The sequence below is a fragment of the Lipotes vexillifer genome, unplaced genomic scaffold, assembly GCF_000442215.2.
Source record: "Lipotes vexillifer unplaced genomic scaffold, Lipotes_vexillifer_v1.1 scaffold129, whole genome shotgun sequence".
Lineage (NCBI taxonomy): Eukaryota > Metazoa > Chordata > Mammalia > Artiodactyla > Lipotidae > Lipotes > Lipotes vexillifer.
The window spans coordinates 2,817,518-2,834,299 of NW_006777287.1; the positions used below are offsets into that span (position 1 = coordinate 2,817,518).

General features: G+C 38.8%; 1 protein-coding gene across 1 annotated transcript in view; it reads right to left on the reverse strand.

The window, feature by feature from the left end:
• The window catches only part of DGKK (diacylglycerol kinase kappa), a 172,769-nt gene that overhangs the window by 68,084 nt on the left and 87,903 nt on the right, over nt 1-16,782 (reverse strand). Inside the window, exons 5-7 of the mRNA XM_007450942.1 lie at nt 14,801-14,936; nt 14,226-14,329; nt 13,768-13,893 (exon numbers count right to left, since the gene is read on the reverse strand). Of these exons, the coding sequence (XP_007451004.1) occupies nt 13,768-13,893; nt 14,226-14,329; nt 14,801-14,936 (366 nt within the window). The remainder of the gene's footprint in view (nt 1-13,767; nt 13,894-14,225; nt 14,330-14,800; nt 14,937-16,782) is intronic.

A 16,782-nucleotide genomic window follows, 5' to 3' on the forward strand; every position in this document is an offset into this window, starting at 1 on the left:
ATATATATATATATATATATATATATATATATATATATAATACACACACACACACACACACACACAGCTATACCTAAACTTCATGGTACCTTCAAACCAAAAATCTATAATAGATACATACAGAAAAGAGAAAGGAATCCAAACATAACACTAAAAGTAGTCTTCAAATCACAAGGGAAGGGAGCAAGAGAAGAAGAAAGGAACAAAATGAACTACAAAAAACAACCCTAAAACAATTAACAAAATAGCAATAAGTACATATCTATCAATAATCACTTTAAATTTAAATGGACTAACTGCTCCAAACAGAATATACAGAGTGGCTGAAGGGATACAAAAACAAGGCACATATATATGCACCTACAAGAAACTCACTTCAGATCTAAAGACACACACAGACTGAAAGTGAGAGGATGGAAAACACTATCCAATGCAAATGAAAATTAAAAGAAAGCCAGCGTATCAATACTTATATCAGACAAAATAGAGTTTACAACAAAGACTGTAAGAAGAGACAAAGAAGGACATTATGTAATGATATAGGGATCAATCCAAAAAGAAGATATAATAATTGAAAATATATATACACTCAACATAAGAGCACATAAATACATGAAGCAAATATTAGCAGGCATGAAGGGAGAAATTTACAGTAACACAATAATAGGAGGGGTTTTTAACAACCCATTTACATCAATGAAGAGATCATCCAGATAGAAAATAGAAAACCAATAAGGAAATGCTGTCCTTAACACATCAGACAAAATGGATATATATATATATATATATATATATGTATGTATATATGTATAAATTCCATTCAAAAGCAGCAGAAAATAAATTATTTTCAACTGCACATGGAAAATTCTCCAGAATAGATCACATGTTAGACTGAAAAAGAAATCTCAGTATATTTAAGAAAATTGAAATTATATCAAACATCTTTTCCGACCACAATACTATGAGACTAGAAATCAACTATGAGAAAAAAGTGGAAAATACTTAAACATGTGGAAACTAAATATTATACTATTAAACGACCAATGGATCACTGAAAAAATCAAAGAGGAAATTAAAAAATACCTGGAGACAAATGAAAATGAAAACACAATGATCCAAAATCTATGGGATGCAGCACAAGCAGTTCTAAGGGTGAAGTTTATAGTGATACAAGGCTGCCCCAGGAAAGAGGAAAAATCTCATATAAACAATCTAACTTTACACATAAAGGAGCTAGAAAAAGAAAAACAAACAACCCAAAGTTAGTAGAAGGACATAAATGAGAAAGATTAGAGAAGAAATACATGAAATAGAGACTAAAAAGTGGAAAAGATCAATGAAACTAAGAGCTGGTTCTTTTAAAAGATAAAATTGATAAAACTTTAGCCAGACTAATAAAGAAAAGGAGAGTGTCCAAGTAGATAAAACCAGAAATGAAAAAGGAGAATTTACAACTGACAGCACAGAAATACAAAGGATCATGAGACTCCTATGAAGAATTACATGACAATGTAGAAGAAATGGACAAATTCCTAAAAAAGTACAATTTCCCAAGACTGAACCAGGAAGAAATAGAAAATATGAATAGACCACTTACTAGTAATGAAATTGAATCAGTAATAAAACATTACTCTCAACAAAAAAAAAGTCCAGGACCAGATAGCTTCACAAGTGAATTCTACCAAACATTTAGAGAAGAATTAACACCTATATTCTCAAACTATTCCAAAATATTGAAGAAGAGAGAACACTCCCAAATTCAGTCTATAAGGCCACCATTACCCTGATACCAAAACAAGACAAAACACTACAAAAAAGAAAATCATGGGCCAACATCTTTGATGAATGTAGGTGCAAAAAGCCTCAACCAAATATTGGAAAACCAAATCTTACAATACATAAAAAGGATCATACATGACGATAAATTTGTATTCATTCCAGGGTCACAAGAGTGGTTCAATATATGCAAATCAATCAATGTGTTGAGATGGAGTTCTCTGGGTCTTGGTGTTGAGATGGAGTTCTCAATGGAACATGATAGACAACCTAGAGATAAACCCACGCACATATGGTCACCTTATATTTGATAAAGGAGGCAAGAATATACAGTGTATAAAAGACAACCTCTTCAATAAGTGGTGCTGGGAAAACAGGACAGCTACATCTAAAAGAATGAAATTAGAACACTCCTTAACACCATACACAAAAATAAACTCAAAATGGATTAAAGCCCTAAATGTAAGGCCAGAAACTATCAAACTCTTAGAGGAAAACAGGCAGAACACTCTATGACATAAATCACAGAAAGATCCTTTTTGACCCACTTCCTAGAGAAATGGAAATAAAAACAAAAGTAAACAAATGGGACCTAATGAAACTTCAAAGATTTTGCACAGCAAAGGAAACCATAAACAAGACCAAAAGACAACCCTCAGAAAGGGAGAAAATATTTGCAAATGAAGCAATTGACAAAGGATTAATCTCCAAAATTTACAAGCAGCTCATGCAGCTCAATAACAAAAAGACAAACAACCCAGGGTTTCCCTGGTGGTGCAGTGGTTAAGAGTCCACCTGCCGATGCAGGGGACATGGGTTCATGCCCCGGATGGGGAAGATCTCACATGCCGCAGAGCGGCTGGGCTCGTGAGCCATGGCCGCTGAGCCTGCGTGTCCGGAGCCTGTGCTCTGCAGTGGGAGAGGCCACAAGAGTGAGAGGGCCACGTACCACAAAAACAAACAAACAAAACAAAAAAGAACCCAATCCAAAACTGGGCAGAAGACCTAATTAGACATTTCTGCAAAGAAGATATACAGATTTCCAACAAACACATGAAAGAATGCTCAACATCATTAAGCATTAGAGAAATGCAAATCAAAACTACAATGAGATATCATCTCACATTGGTCAGAATGGCCATCATCAAAAAATCTAGAAACAATAAATGCTGGAGAGGGTGTGGAGAAAACTGAGCCCTCTTGCACTGCTGGTGGGAATGTAAATTGATACAGCCACTATGGAGAACAGTATGCAGGTTCCTTAAAAAACTAAAAATAGAACTACCATATGACCCAGCAATATCACTACTGGGCATATACCCTGAGAAAACCAAAATTCAAAAAGAGTCATGTACCAAAATGTTCATTGCAGCTCTATTTACAATAGCCAGGAGATGGAAGTAACCTAAGTGTCCATCATCGGGTGAATGGATAAAGATTTGGCACATATATATACAATGGAATATTACTCAGCCAGAAAAAGAAATGAAATTGAGTTATTTGTAGTGAGGTGGATGGACCTAGAGTCTGTCATACAGAGTGAAATAAGTCAGAAAGAGAAAAACAAATACCATATGCTAACACATATATATGGAATCTAAGAACAAAAAAGGTCATGAAGAACCTAGGGGTAAGACAGGAATGAAGACACAGACCTACTAGAGAATAGACTTGAGGATATGGGGAGGGGGAAGGGTAAGCTGTGCCAAAGTGAGAGAGTGGCATGGACATATATACACTACCAAACATAAAATAGATAGCTAGTGGGAAGCAGCCACATAGCACACGGAGATCAGCTCGGTGCTTTGTGACCACCTAGAGGGGTGGGATAGGGAGGGTAGGAGGGAGGGAGATGCAAAAGGGAAGAGATATGGGAGCATAAGTATATATATAACTGATTCACTTTGTTATAAAGCAGAACCTAACACACCATTGTAAAGCAATTATACTCCAATAAAGATGTTAAAAAAAATCAATGTGATACAGCACATTAACAAAAAGAAACAAAAATACCACATGATCATCTCAATCGATGCATAAAAAGCATTTGACAAAATTCAACATAACAATTCTCATCAAAGTGGGTATAGAGGGAACATATCTCAATATAATAAAGGCTGTTTACAGTCAACTCCCAGCAAACATAATACTCAATGGAGAAAAGCTGAAACCCTTCCTGTCAAATTCAGGAATAAGACAAGTATGGCCACTCTCACCACTTCTATTTAAGATAGTATTAGAAGTTCTGGCCACAGCATTGAGCCAAGAAAAAGAAATAAAAGGTATCCAGATTGGAAGGGAAGGGGTAAAACTGTCATTATTTGCAGATGACATTATACTCTATATAGAGAGCACTAAAGTCTCCACACAAAAACTATTAAACTAATAAATCATGTCAGCAAAGTACTTGGATATGAGATTACTACACAGAAATGTGTTGCATTTCTATACACTAATAATGAAATAGTAGAAAGAGAAAGCAAAAAAAAAATCTTGTTTAAAATAGTATCAAAAAATACGTAGGAGAGGGGGAAGATGGAGGAAGAGTAAGACGCGGAGATCACCTTCCTCCCCACAGATAAATCAGAAATACATCTACACGTGGAACAACTCCTAGAGAAAACCCACTCAACGCTGGCAGAAGACCTCAGACCTCCCAAAGGCAAGAAACTCCCCACCTACCTGGGTAGGGCAAAATAAAAAAGAATAAACAGAGACAAAAGAATAGAGACGGGACCTGCACCAGTGGAAGGGAGCTGTGAAAGAGGAAAGGTTTCCACACACTAGGAAGCCCCTTTGCAGGTGGAGACTGCGGGTGGTGGAGGGGGGAAGCTTCGGAGCCGCAGAGGAGAGTGCAGCAACAGGGGTGCAGAGGGCAAAGCGGAGAGATTCCCACACAGAGGATCAGTTCCGACTGGCACTCACCAGCCCGAGAGGATTGTCTGCTCACGTGCCGGAGTGGGCGGGGCTGGGAGTTGAGGTTTGGGCTTTGGACAGAGCACATGGAGAGGACTGGCAGCGTGAACACACCCTGCAGGGGGTTGGTGCATGACGGCTAGCTGGGAGGCAGTCCAGGAAAATGTCTGGACCACCCAAAGAGGCAAAAGACTTTTTCTTCCCTCTTTGTTTCCTGGTGCTGGAGGAGAGGGGATTAAGAACGCTGCTTAAAGAAGCTCAAGAGACAGGCGCGAGCTGCAGCTAACAGCGTGGACCTCAGAGACGGGCATGAGACCCTAAGGCTGCTGCTGCTGCCACCAAGAAGCCTGTGTGTGAACACAGGTCACTATCCACAGCTCCGTTCCAGGGAGCCTGTGCAGCCCGCCACTGCCAGGGTCCCAGGATCCAGGGACAACTTTGCCGGGAGAACACATGGCGTGCCTCAGGCTGGTGCAATGTCCCGTCAGCCTCTGTAGCCGCAGGCTCGCCCTACATCCGTACCCCTCCCTCCTGACGGCCTGAGTGAGCCAGAGCCCCTGAATAAGCTGCTCCTTTAACCCCGTCCGGTCTGAGTGAAGAACAGATGCCCTCCGACGACCTACATGCAGAGGGGTGGCCATATCAAAGCTGAGCCCCGGGAACTGTGTGAAAAAAGAGAAAGGGAAATTTCTCCCAGCAGCCTCAGGAGCAGCAGATTAAATCTCCACAATCAACTTGATGTACCCTGCACCTGGGGAATAATTGAACTGACAACGAATCATCCTAAATTGAGGAGGTGGACTTTGAGAGCAAGATTTATTATTTTATCCACTTTCCCTCTATTTATGAGTGTGTATGTAAATTTTTCTGTGTGAGATTTTGCCTGTATAGCTTTGCTTTCATCATTTGTCCTAGGGTTCTGTCTGTCGTATTTTTTTTTACATTAAAAAATTTTTTTTCTTAATAATTATTTTTTATTTTAATAACTTTATTTTATTTTATCTTACTTTATTTAATTTCATTTTATCCTCTTTCTTTCTTTCTTTCTTTCTTCCTACTTTTTCTCGCTTTTATTCTGAGCCGTGTGGATGAAAGGCTCTTGGTGCTGCAGCCAGGAGTCAGTGCTGTGCCTCTAAGGTGGGAGAGCCAACTTCAGGATACTGGTCCACAAGAGACCTCCCAGTTCCACATAATATCAAACGGGGGAAATCTCCCAGAGATCTCCATCTCAACACCAACACCAAGCTTCACTCAACGACCAGCAAGCTACAGTGCTGGACACACAATGCCAAACAACTAGCAAGGCAGGAAAACAACCCCACCCATTAGCAGAGAGGCTGCTTAAAATCATAACAAGGCCACAGACACCCCAAAACACACCACCATATGTGGACCTGCCGACCAGAAAGACAAGATCCAGCCTCATCCACCAGAACACATGCACTAGTCCCCTTCACCAGGAAGCCTACACAACCCACTGAACCAACTTTAGCCACTGGGGACAGACACCAAAAGCAACGAGAACTACGAACCTGCAGCCTGCAAAAAGGAGACAGCAAACACAGTAAGATAAGCAAAATGAGAAGACAGAGAAACACACAGCAGATGAAGGAGCAAGATAACAACCCAACAGATCTAACAAATGAAGAGGAAATAGGCAGTCTACCTGAAAAAGAATTCAGAATACTGACAGTAAAAATGATCCAAAATCTTGGAAATAGAATAGAGAAAATGCAAGAAACATTTAACAAGGACCTAGAAGAACTAAAGATGAAACAAACAATGATGAACTACACAATAAATGAAATGAAAAATACTCTAGAGGGGATCAATAGCAGAATAACTGAGGCAGAAGAACAGACAAATGACCAGGAAGATAAAACAGTGGAAATAACTACTGCAGAGCAGAATAAAGAAAAAAGAATGAAAAGAACTGAGGACAGTCTCAGAGACCACTGGGACAACATTAAAGGCACCAACATTCAAATTATAAGGGTCCCAGAGAAGAAGAGAGAAAGAAAGGGACTGAGAAAATATTTGAAGAGATTATAGTTGAAAATTTCCCTAATATGGGAAGGGAAATAGTTAATCAACTCCAGGAAGCACAGAGTCCCATACAGGAAAAATCCAAGGAGAAACACGCCAAGACACATATTAATCAAACTGTCAAAAATTAAATACAAAGAAAACATATTAAAAGCAGCAAGGGGGCCTCCCTGGTGGCGCAGTGGTTGAGAGTCCGCCTGCCGATGCAGGGGATATGGGTTCGTGCCCCGGTCCGGGAGGATCCCACGTGCCGCGGAGCAGCTGGGCCCATGGGCTGTGGCCGCTGAGCTTGCGCGTCCGGCAACAGGAGAGGCCACGACAGTGAGAGGCCCAAATATCGCAAAAAAAAAAAAAAAAACCAAATAACACACAAGGGAATCCCCATAAGGTTAACAGCTGATCTCTCAGCAGAAACTCTACAAGCCAGAAGGGAGTGGCAGGACATACTGAAAGTGATGAAGGAGAAAAACCTGCAACCAAGATTACTCTACCCAGTAGGATCTCATTCAGATTTGATGGAGAAATTAAAAACTTTACAGATAAGCAAAAGCTGAGAGAGTTCAGCACCACCAAACCAGCTTTACAACAAATGCTAAAGGAACTTCTCTAGGCAAGAAACACAAGAGAAGGAAAAGACCTACAATAACAAACCCAAAACAATTAATAAAATGGGAAAAGGAACATACATATTGATAATTACCTTAAATGTAAATGGATTAAATGCTCCCACAAAAAGACACAGATTGGCTGAATGGATACAAAAACAAGACCCATATATATGTTGTCTACAAGAGACCCACTTCAGACCTAGGGACAGATACAGACTGAAAGTGAGGAGATGTTAAAAGCTATACCATGCAAATGGAAACCAAAAGAAAGCTGCAGTAGCACTTCTCATATCAGACAAAACAGACCTTAAAATAAAGACTATTACAAGAGACAAAGAAGGACACTACACAATGATCAAGGGATCCATCCAAGAAGAAGATATAACAATTGTAAATATTTATGCACCCAACATAGGAGCACCCCAATATATAAGGCAAATGCTAACAGCCATAAAAGGGGAAATCGACAGTAACACATTCATAGTAGGGGACTTTAACACCCCACTTTCACCAATGGACAGATCATCCAAAATGAAAATAAATAAGGAAACACAAGCTTTAAATGATACATTAAACAAGATGGACTTAACTGATATTTATAGGACATTCGATCCAAAAACAACAGAATACACATTTTTCTCAAGTGCTCATGGAACGTTCTCCAGGATAGATCATATCTTGGGTCACAAATCAAGCCCTGGTAAATTTAAGAAAATTGAAATCGTATCAAGTATCTTTTCTGACCACAATGCTATGAGACTAGATATCAATTACAGGAAAAGATCTGTGAAAAAAACAAACACATGGAGGCTAAACAATACACTAATGGATAAAGAAGATGTGGCACATATATACAATGAAATATTACTCAGCCATAAAAAGAAACGAAATTGGGTTATTTGTAGTGAGGTGGATGGATCTAGAGTCTGTCATACAGAGTGAAGTAAGTCGGAAAGAGAAAAACAAATACCATATGCTAACAGATACATATGGAATCTAAGAAACAATAATGTCATGAAGAACCTATGGGTAAGATGGGAATAAAGACACAGACCTACTAGAGAATGGCTTTGTGGTTATGGGGGGGTAAGCTGTGCCAAAGTGAGAGAGTGGCATGGACATATATGCACTATCAAAAGTAAAATAGATAGCTAGTGGGAAGCAGCCGCATATCACAGGGAGATCAACTCCGTGCTTTGTGACCACCTAGAGGGGTGGGAAAGGGAGGGTGGGAGGGAAGGAGACACAAAAGGGAAGAGTTATGGGAAGATATGTATATGTATAACTGATTGACTTTGTTTTAAATCAGAAACTAACACACTGTTTTAAAGCAATTTTACTCCAATAAAGATGTAAAAAAATAATAAACAATACACTACTTAATATCGCAGTGATCACTGTAGAAATCAAAGGGGGAATCAAAAAATACCTAGAAACAAATGACAATGGAGACACGACGACCCAAAATCTATGGGATGCAGCAAAAGCAGTTCAAAGAGGGAAGTTTGTAGCAATACAATCCTACCTTAAGAAGCAGAAAACATCTCGAATAAACAACCTAACCTTGCACCTAAAGCAATTAGAGAAAGAAGAACAAAAAACCCCCAAAGTTAGCAGAAGGAAAGAAATCATAAAGATCAGTGCAGAAATAAATGAAAAAGAAATGAAGGAAATGATAGCAAAGATCAATAAAACTAAAAGCTGGTTCTTTAAGAAGATAAACACATTTGATAAACCATTAGCCAGACTCATCAAGAAAAAAAGGGAGAAGACTCAAATCAGTATAATTAGAAATGAGAAAGGAGAAGTAACAACTGACACTACAGAAATAAAAAAGATCATGAGAGATTACTACAAGCAACTCTATGCCAATACAATGGACAACCTGGAAGAAATGGACAAATTCTTAGAACTGCATAACCTTCCAAGACTGAATCACGAAGAAATAGAAAATGTGAACAGGCCAATCACAAGCACTGAAATTGAAACTGTGATTAAAAATCTTCCAACAAGCAAAAGCCCAGGACCAGATGGCTTCACAGGAGAATTCTGCCAAACATTTAGAGACGAGCTAACACCTATCCTTTGCAAACTCTTCCAAAATATAGCAGAGGGAGGAACACTCTCAAACTCATTCTACGAGGCCACCATCACTCTGATACCAAAAGCAGACAAGGATGTCAGAAAGAAAGAAAACTACATGCCAATATCACTGATGAACATAGATGCAAAAATCCTCAACAAAATACTAGCAAACAGAATCTAACAGCACATTAAAAGGATCCTACACCATGATCAAGTGGGGTTTATTCCAGGAATGCAAGAATTCTTCAATATACACAAATAAATCAACGTGATACACCATATTAACAAATTGAAGGAGAAAAAAACATATGATCATCTCAATAGATGCAGACAAAGCTTTTGACAAAATTCAACACCCATTCATGATAAAAACTCTACAGAAAGTAGGCACAGAGGGAACTTTCCTCAACATAATAAAGGCCATATATGAGAAACCCACAGCCAACATCATTCTCAATGGTGAAAAACTGAAACCATTTCCACTAAGATCAGGAACAAGACAAGGTTGCCCACTGTCATCACTATTATTCAACATAGTTTTGGACGTTTTAGCCACGGCAGTCAGAGAAGAAAAAGAAATAAAAGGAATCCAAATCGGAAAAGAAGAAGTAAAACAGTCACTGTTTGCAGATCACATGATACTACACATAGCAAATCCTAAAGATGCTCCCAGAAAACTACTAGAGGTAATCAATGAATTTGGTAGAGTAGCAGGATACAAAATTAGTGCACAGAAGTCTCTTGCATTCCTATACACTAATGGTGAAAAATCTGAAAGAGAAATTAAGGAAACCCTCTCACTTACCATTGCAATAAAAAGAATAAAACCCCTAGGAATAAAACTACCTAAGGAAACCAAAGGCCTGTATGCAGAAAACTATAAAACACTGATGAAAGAAATTAAAGATGAACAAACAGGTAGAGAGATATACCATATTCTTGGATAGGAAGAATCAACATGTGAAAATGATTATACTTCCCAGAGCAATCTACAGATTCAATGCAATCTCTATCAAATTACCAGTGGCATTTTTCACAGAAGTGGAACAAAAAAATTTTACAATTGGTATGGAAACACATAAGACCCCGAATAGCCAAAGCAATCTTGAGAAAGAAAAATGGAGCTGGAGGAATCAGGCTGCCTGACTTCAGATTATACTACAAAGCTACATTAATCAAGACAGTATGGTACTGGCACAAAAACAGAAATATAGATCAATGGAACAGGATAGAAAGCCCAGAGATAAACCCATACACGTATGGTCACCTTATCTTTGCCAAAGGAGGCAAGAATATACAATGGAGAAAAGACACCATCTTCATTAAGTGGTGCTGGGAAAACTGGACAGCTACATGGAAAAGAATGAAATGAGAACACTCCCTAACACCATACACAAAAATAAACTCAAAATGGATTAAAGCCCTAAATGTAAGGCCAGACACTATAAAACTCTTAGAGGAAAACATGGGCAGAACACTCTGTGACATACATCATAGCAAGATCCTTTTTGACCCGCCTCCTAGAGAAATGGAAATAAAAACAAAATTAAACAAATGGGATGTGAAGAAACTTAAAAGCTTTTGCACAGCAATAGAAACCATAAAGAAGATGAAAGGACAACCCTCAGAATGGGAGAAAATATTTGCAAAAGAAGCAACTGACAAAGGATTAATTTCCAAAATTACAAGCATCTCATTCAGCTCAATATAAAAAAAATAAACAACTCAATCCAAAAATTGGCAGAAAACTTAAATAGACATTTTTCCAAAGAAGATATACAGATTGCCAACAAATACATGAAAGGATGCTCAACATCATTAATCATTAGAGAAATGCAAATCAAAACTCCAATGAGGTATCACCTCACACCAGTCAGAATGGCCATCATCAAACAATCTACAAACAATAAATGCTGGAGAGGGTGTGGAGAAAAGGGAGCCCTCTTGCACTGTTGGTGGGAATGTAAATTGATAGAGCCACTATGGAGAACATTATGGATGTGCCTTAGAAAACTAAAAATAGAGGAATCCTATGATCCTGCAATCCTGCTCCTGGGCATATATCTGTAGAAAAACATGGTTCAAAAGGATACATGCACCCCAATGTTCATTGCAGTGCTGTTTACAATAGCCAATACATGGAAGCAACCTAAATGTCCATTGACAGATGAATGGATAAGGAAGATGTGGTACATATATACAGTGGAATATTACTCAGCCATTAAAAAGAATTAAATAATGCTATTTGAGGCAACATGGATGGACCCGGAGATTATCATACTAAGTGAAGTAATTCAGACAGTGGAAGACAAATATCATATAATATCTCTTATATGCAGAATCTAAAAAGAGTGATACAAATGAATTTGTTTACAAAAAAGAAACAGATTCACAGACTTAGAGAACGAACTTATGGTTACCAGTGGGGCAGGGTTGGGGGGAGAGATAGATTGGGAGTTTGGGATTGACATGTACACACTGCTGTATTTGAAATAGATAACCAAAAAGGACCTACTGTATAGTACAGGGAATGCTGCTCAATATTCTGTAATAACCTAAATGGGAAAAGAATTTGAAAAAGAATAGATACATCTATATGAATAACTGAACCACTTTGCTGTATCCCTGAAACTAACACAACACTGTTAATCAATTATGCTCCAATATAAAATGAAAAACAATTTTTATAGTGGGCAGAAGGCCTAAATAGACTTTTTTTTCCAAAGGAGACATACAGAATGCCAACAGGAACATGAAAAGATGCTCAACATTGCTAATCATCAGGGAAATGCACATGAAAACTGCAATGAGGCATCACCTCACACCAGTCAGAATGGCCATCACCAAAATATCTACAAATAATAAATGCTGGAGAGGATGTAGAGAAAAGTGAACCCTCCTACACTGTTTTTGGGAATGTTATTTAGTGCAACCACTATGAAGAACAGTATGGACATTCCTCAGAAAACTAAAAATAGAGCTACCACATGATCCAGCAATTGTGCTTCTGGGTATACATCTGAAGAAAATGAAAACACTAATTCAAAAAGATACATGCACCCCAATGTTCATAGCAGCATTCTTCGTAATAGTGAAGATATGGAAGCAACCTTAGTGTCTATCAACAGATGAATGGATAAAGAACAAGTGTCATACACACACACACACACACACACACACACACACAATGGAATACTACTCAGCCATAAATAATTGTGAAAATTTGCCATCTGCAACAACATGGATGGACCTGGAGGGTATTATCCTAAGAGAAATAAGTCAGACAGAGAAAGACAAATACTGTATGTTATCACTTATATATGAAATCTAAAAAATAAAGAAAACTAGTTAATATAACAAAAAATATATACTCACAGGTATAGAGAACAAACTAATGTTTACTAGTTTGGGGGAGGTATAAGATAGGGGTAGGGGATTAAGAGGTACAAATTATTATGCATAAAATAAATAAGCTACAAGGATATACAGTATAGCACAGGGAATATAGCCAATATTTTATATTATATATAAATAGAGTATAATCTTTAAAAATTGTGAATCACTATGTTGTACACCTAAAACTTACATAATATTGTAAATCAACTATACCTTGATAAATAAAAAAATTCCATCAGAATATCATTAGATAAAAAAATATCTCCAGACATTGTCAAATATGTCCTGCGGGTGGGGGAATATACCCCCAGTTGAGAACCACTGGTTTAAAGGCATGGTAATGTTGTAGTTAAGAGCACAGTTTTTACACAATTATGTATGAATCAAGACTCTTTTTCTTACTGGCTTCATGACCTTGAGCAAATCACTTCACTTTTCTGAACCTCATTTTCCTCTCTTCTGTAAATGGGAACAACGAGGCCTGGTTTAGGGTTGTTGTAAGGATTTAATGAGATCATGTATATAAAACACTCAATACATAGTGGCAATAATAATGTACTAATATTATTAACCATTATTAATTAACAAAGATTGCAATTTCCTAGGAAATGGTGAATGAGGAAAGGAGGTGGTTTCTTAAGGGTATACTCAGAACTAACTTTTTAATTGCCCATACTGTCATAAGAGAATTCAGCTCTTCCCATTTGCTAGTAGTCCTCACCTTCAAAGATAAGAGGGAGTATTAAATCTTTCTCTCAAAGATTCCATAGCTAATTCTGGAAAGGCAGGATACTGAGCTCTATACTATGGAATCTGTATAATCTATTTTGGGGTAAGGGTCTCTGAGATTTCTATCTATGTGTAGGCGCAATCAAACTCCAACCCACCCCTTCTCTAGAAGTCAGCTCTCTAAATATCAAAGAGATGAGAAGCGTCTTACCGTAGAATTACACCAGAGACACCGGAAATCTTGAAGTCTCTGATAACTGCCACAGTTCTCGTGACATACTGCGCACTGAGAACTGACAGATATGTTTCCTTCTACCCACTGATGAGGCATAGTTTTCTGAAGGATAAAAAGAGACAAGAGGTAGAAGTCAGAGATATAAGGAGAGGAAGGGCCAGCTAGAATAACTATACTACCCCATGGAGGACACTAGATAACCCCAAGGAAGTTCTCCATCATCCAGCCCTCCCCACTCCCATGCTAGTGACAAATGACAGGTGGGAGCTGCGGGGGAGGCTTTCATTCTTCTAGATTTGTTGGATCATAAGCCTGAGAAAGAAGCCTACTTGGGTTGTCTGGAAACAGGAAGAAGTCTTCCTTCCCCTGTGTGTTGTGACTGAAGGGGAGATGGAAAAGCGTGATTATGAGAAAGCATGGCTGGTACTCACTACTTCATCTGCAGGCATGAGGAGGTCATCAGTAATGGATAATGTATTCCATTTGCAATCTTTGCTTGCTCTTAAAGCACATAATCTGTGAGACTTTACTTTGCACACTGTGAAAGAGGAAGAAAAAAAGATGGATGTGAATCTGGTGACAATGAAGATTCTAACTTCCTTCCCTAAGCTGCTCTAAAAGTTAGAACCTAGATGCATCTAAGTAGTTGTGACTTAACTCCAAAGGCTTATTTTCCATATATTTCAGTTTCTTTGTATTCTTCCCGGCCAAATTTTCTATTACCTGACTTGAATTGAAATTGATGGTAAGAATGAGGTGATTTCTATTTTTCCAAACTTGTGACTGTACTGTCCAATCCTCCCAGACCCAACCCTCCCTTTTGATTAATGAGAATTCCCCCTCATGCCAGTTTCCTCCCGTCTCCTTTCCCCTGTCTGTTAAGTGTCAGGGTTAACCTTACACTAGAATCAGTGACCTAGTGTGAGTCAATGATACTAAAGTCTCATGAGTTCCTTCACACCCATCTCCACCCATTGAGCTCCACTTCCTAAAGGAATTAGAAATGTACCTTCACAGATGATAACATTTTGAGATAAGGCAGGAATGGTCCCTCGACAAACATTGCAGTGCTGGGTCCGGGGACTGTGGCTTGAGTACCAATAGTGCATTCCAACAAGAAAAGGGTTGTTTTCTGCTGCAGGTATCTAAAATAAACCGAAGAGAAGAAAGAATAGAGAGTTAATCACAGAGATGGATTAGGGAAGGCCAGAACTGAATGCTAAGGCTGAAATGGCCAGCTACATAAGGTGTCAGAGCATGTGAAGAGGAAGAATCAAAATTGAGCCAATGCTTAACAAATCTCCCATCTCTGTTTTTTCCCAGTGGTTTTAAAAAGAGAAAAGGAATGAGGGGGTGGTAGATCCTGGAACAGGGACTGAAGGCAGGAGTGATGATCTTTATACTCCTTGGCTAAACCATGTCATTGGTTTAGCCTAAGCAAAATTAGTTCTGTTAGCCTTGGCCTTGGCTCTCTTTGAGTAGTCAGCAAAAGGAGGTTGTGAGTAGGAAATTCAGTGATATCCAAGCCCTCTTGCTAGGCAAGAAAGGGAGGAGGCAGGGCTCTGACTCTAGGCTAAGGAATGCTTGTCAGGCTTTAGCTACCTCCTGGAGATATACATTACCCTTCCTGGACCTGCTGCTGCCAGGTGAGGAGAGCATTGCATTGCTGGGACAACAGTTTCATTTCAGAGGCTTCTGGTCCCAGTATTCCTTTCTGAATAACATGCTCTGACTGCCTATAGCAATTTCCTGGTTAATCAATTTAATTCATTCAAAATTCATTAAATTTTTACTGAGTGACTGCTATGTGCTTGGCACTTTTCAAGGCACTGATGAACAAGATAAAGGCTCTGCCCTCATGGAATGGCATTCTGTTTGGTGTCCTCTTTCATGGTATTCAATTTGACATTTACTATTAACTTCCCTATAAATGCTACATTTGTTTATCACAGTCTGACTCTCATGACTGTGGGGCTGGCACAGGGCATACCAGAAACTAGTTTTGGGATTAAAAGGGGAAGGGGAGGAGTGGGCACCAAAAACTTCCAAATTTGTTCTGGGTGTGCATTCCACAGGACACTTCCACCTTTTCTATAATTCCTGTGAATGTCTGATCTCTTCCTTCTCTGCCTTCCTCTGGAATGTAGACATAAACATTCAGCTTTTTATTCTGGATGTTATAATAGGTTGGGTGTGTAAAGGCATAAGACTTTAAAATGAACTATATATTCTTCCTGATGCTAGCTGATACTGGTCCACTAGAGAGAGAGACAGAGAGACAGAGAGCGAAAGAGATAAAGCACTATTGACGGATCTGCCATATTTAGTGCTCAACCTTGATCAATTTATAGGAATTCATCATCTAAAACATAGCCTGTACATGGTATTCTCTGATCCCTCCTTCCCCCTCTGGCATGCCGTTTATGTGCTAAGCTGCTGTTGGAATGACCAGGAAGCTTCTGGAAGGAAAAGCTACTTTGATGCGTTAAAGGCTCACCTAGTATGGAGTCACTTTGTGATTGTATTATTTTTTGCATACTGAAACCCTGGCAAAGTTCCGAGAAGATCTAAGTAGAGAGTGGAGAGTCCTGAGGAAGTGACATAGTCTTGGCTTTGACATGCTGAGCAACTAGCACCTTTCTACTTCCCACTAGATTATAACTTTACAAGTACCTTCCTTCCTTCCAACCTTCTTTCCTCCAATAATTACTAAGAGCGACTTTGTGTCATCTATAAAGCTAGGCACTGGAGATTCAGAGATGAATGATCCATAGTTCTTGCCCTCACGGAGCTCATAGTCTACTGTAGGAGACAACTTCCTAAACAGATGACTCCAGTGTAGAGTGAAAAGTGAGCTCTCCTATAATATTCAAGATTCTACAGGACAAATGGAAGAAATGATGAACTCTGCCTGGGTGGAATATTGAATGTCATGCTCCAGTTAGCTACAGAATATAAAAATATATAAAATGGACATTGCTTTGGTTCAGC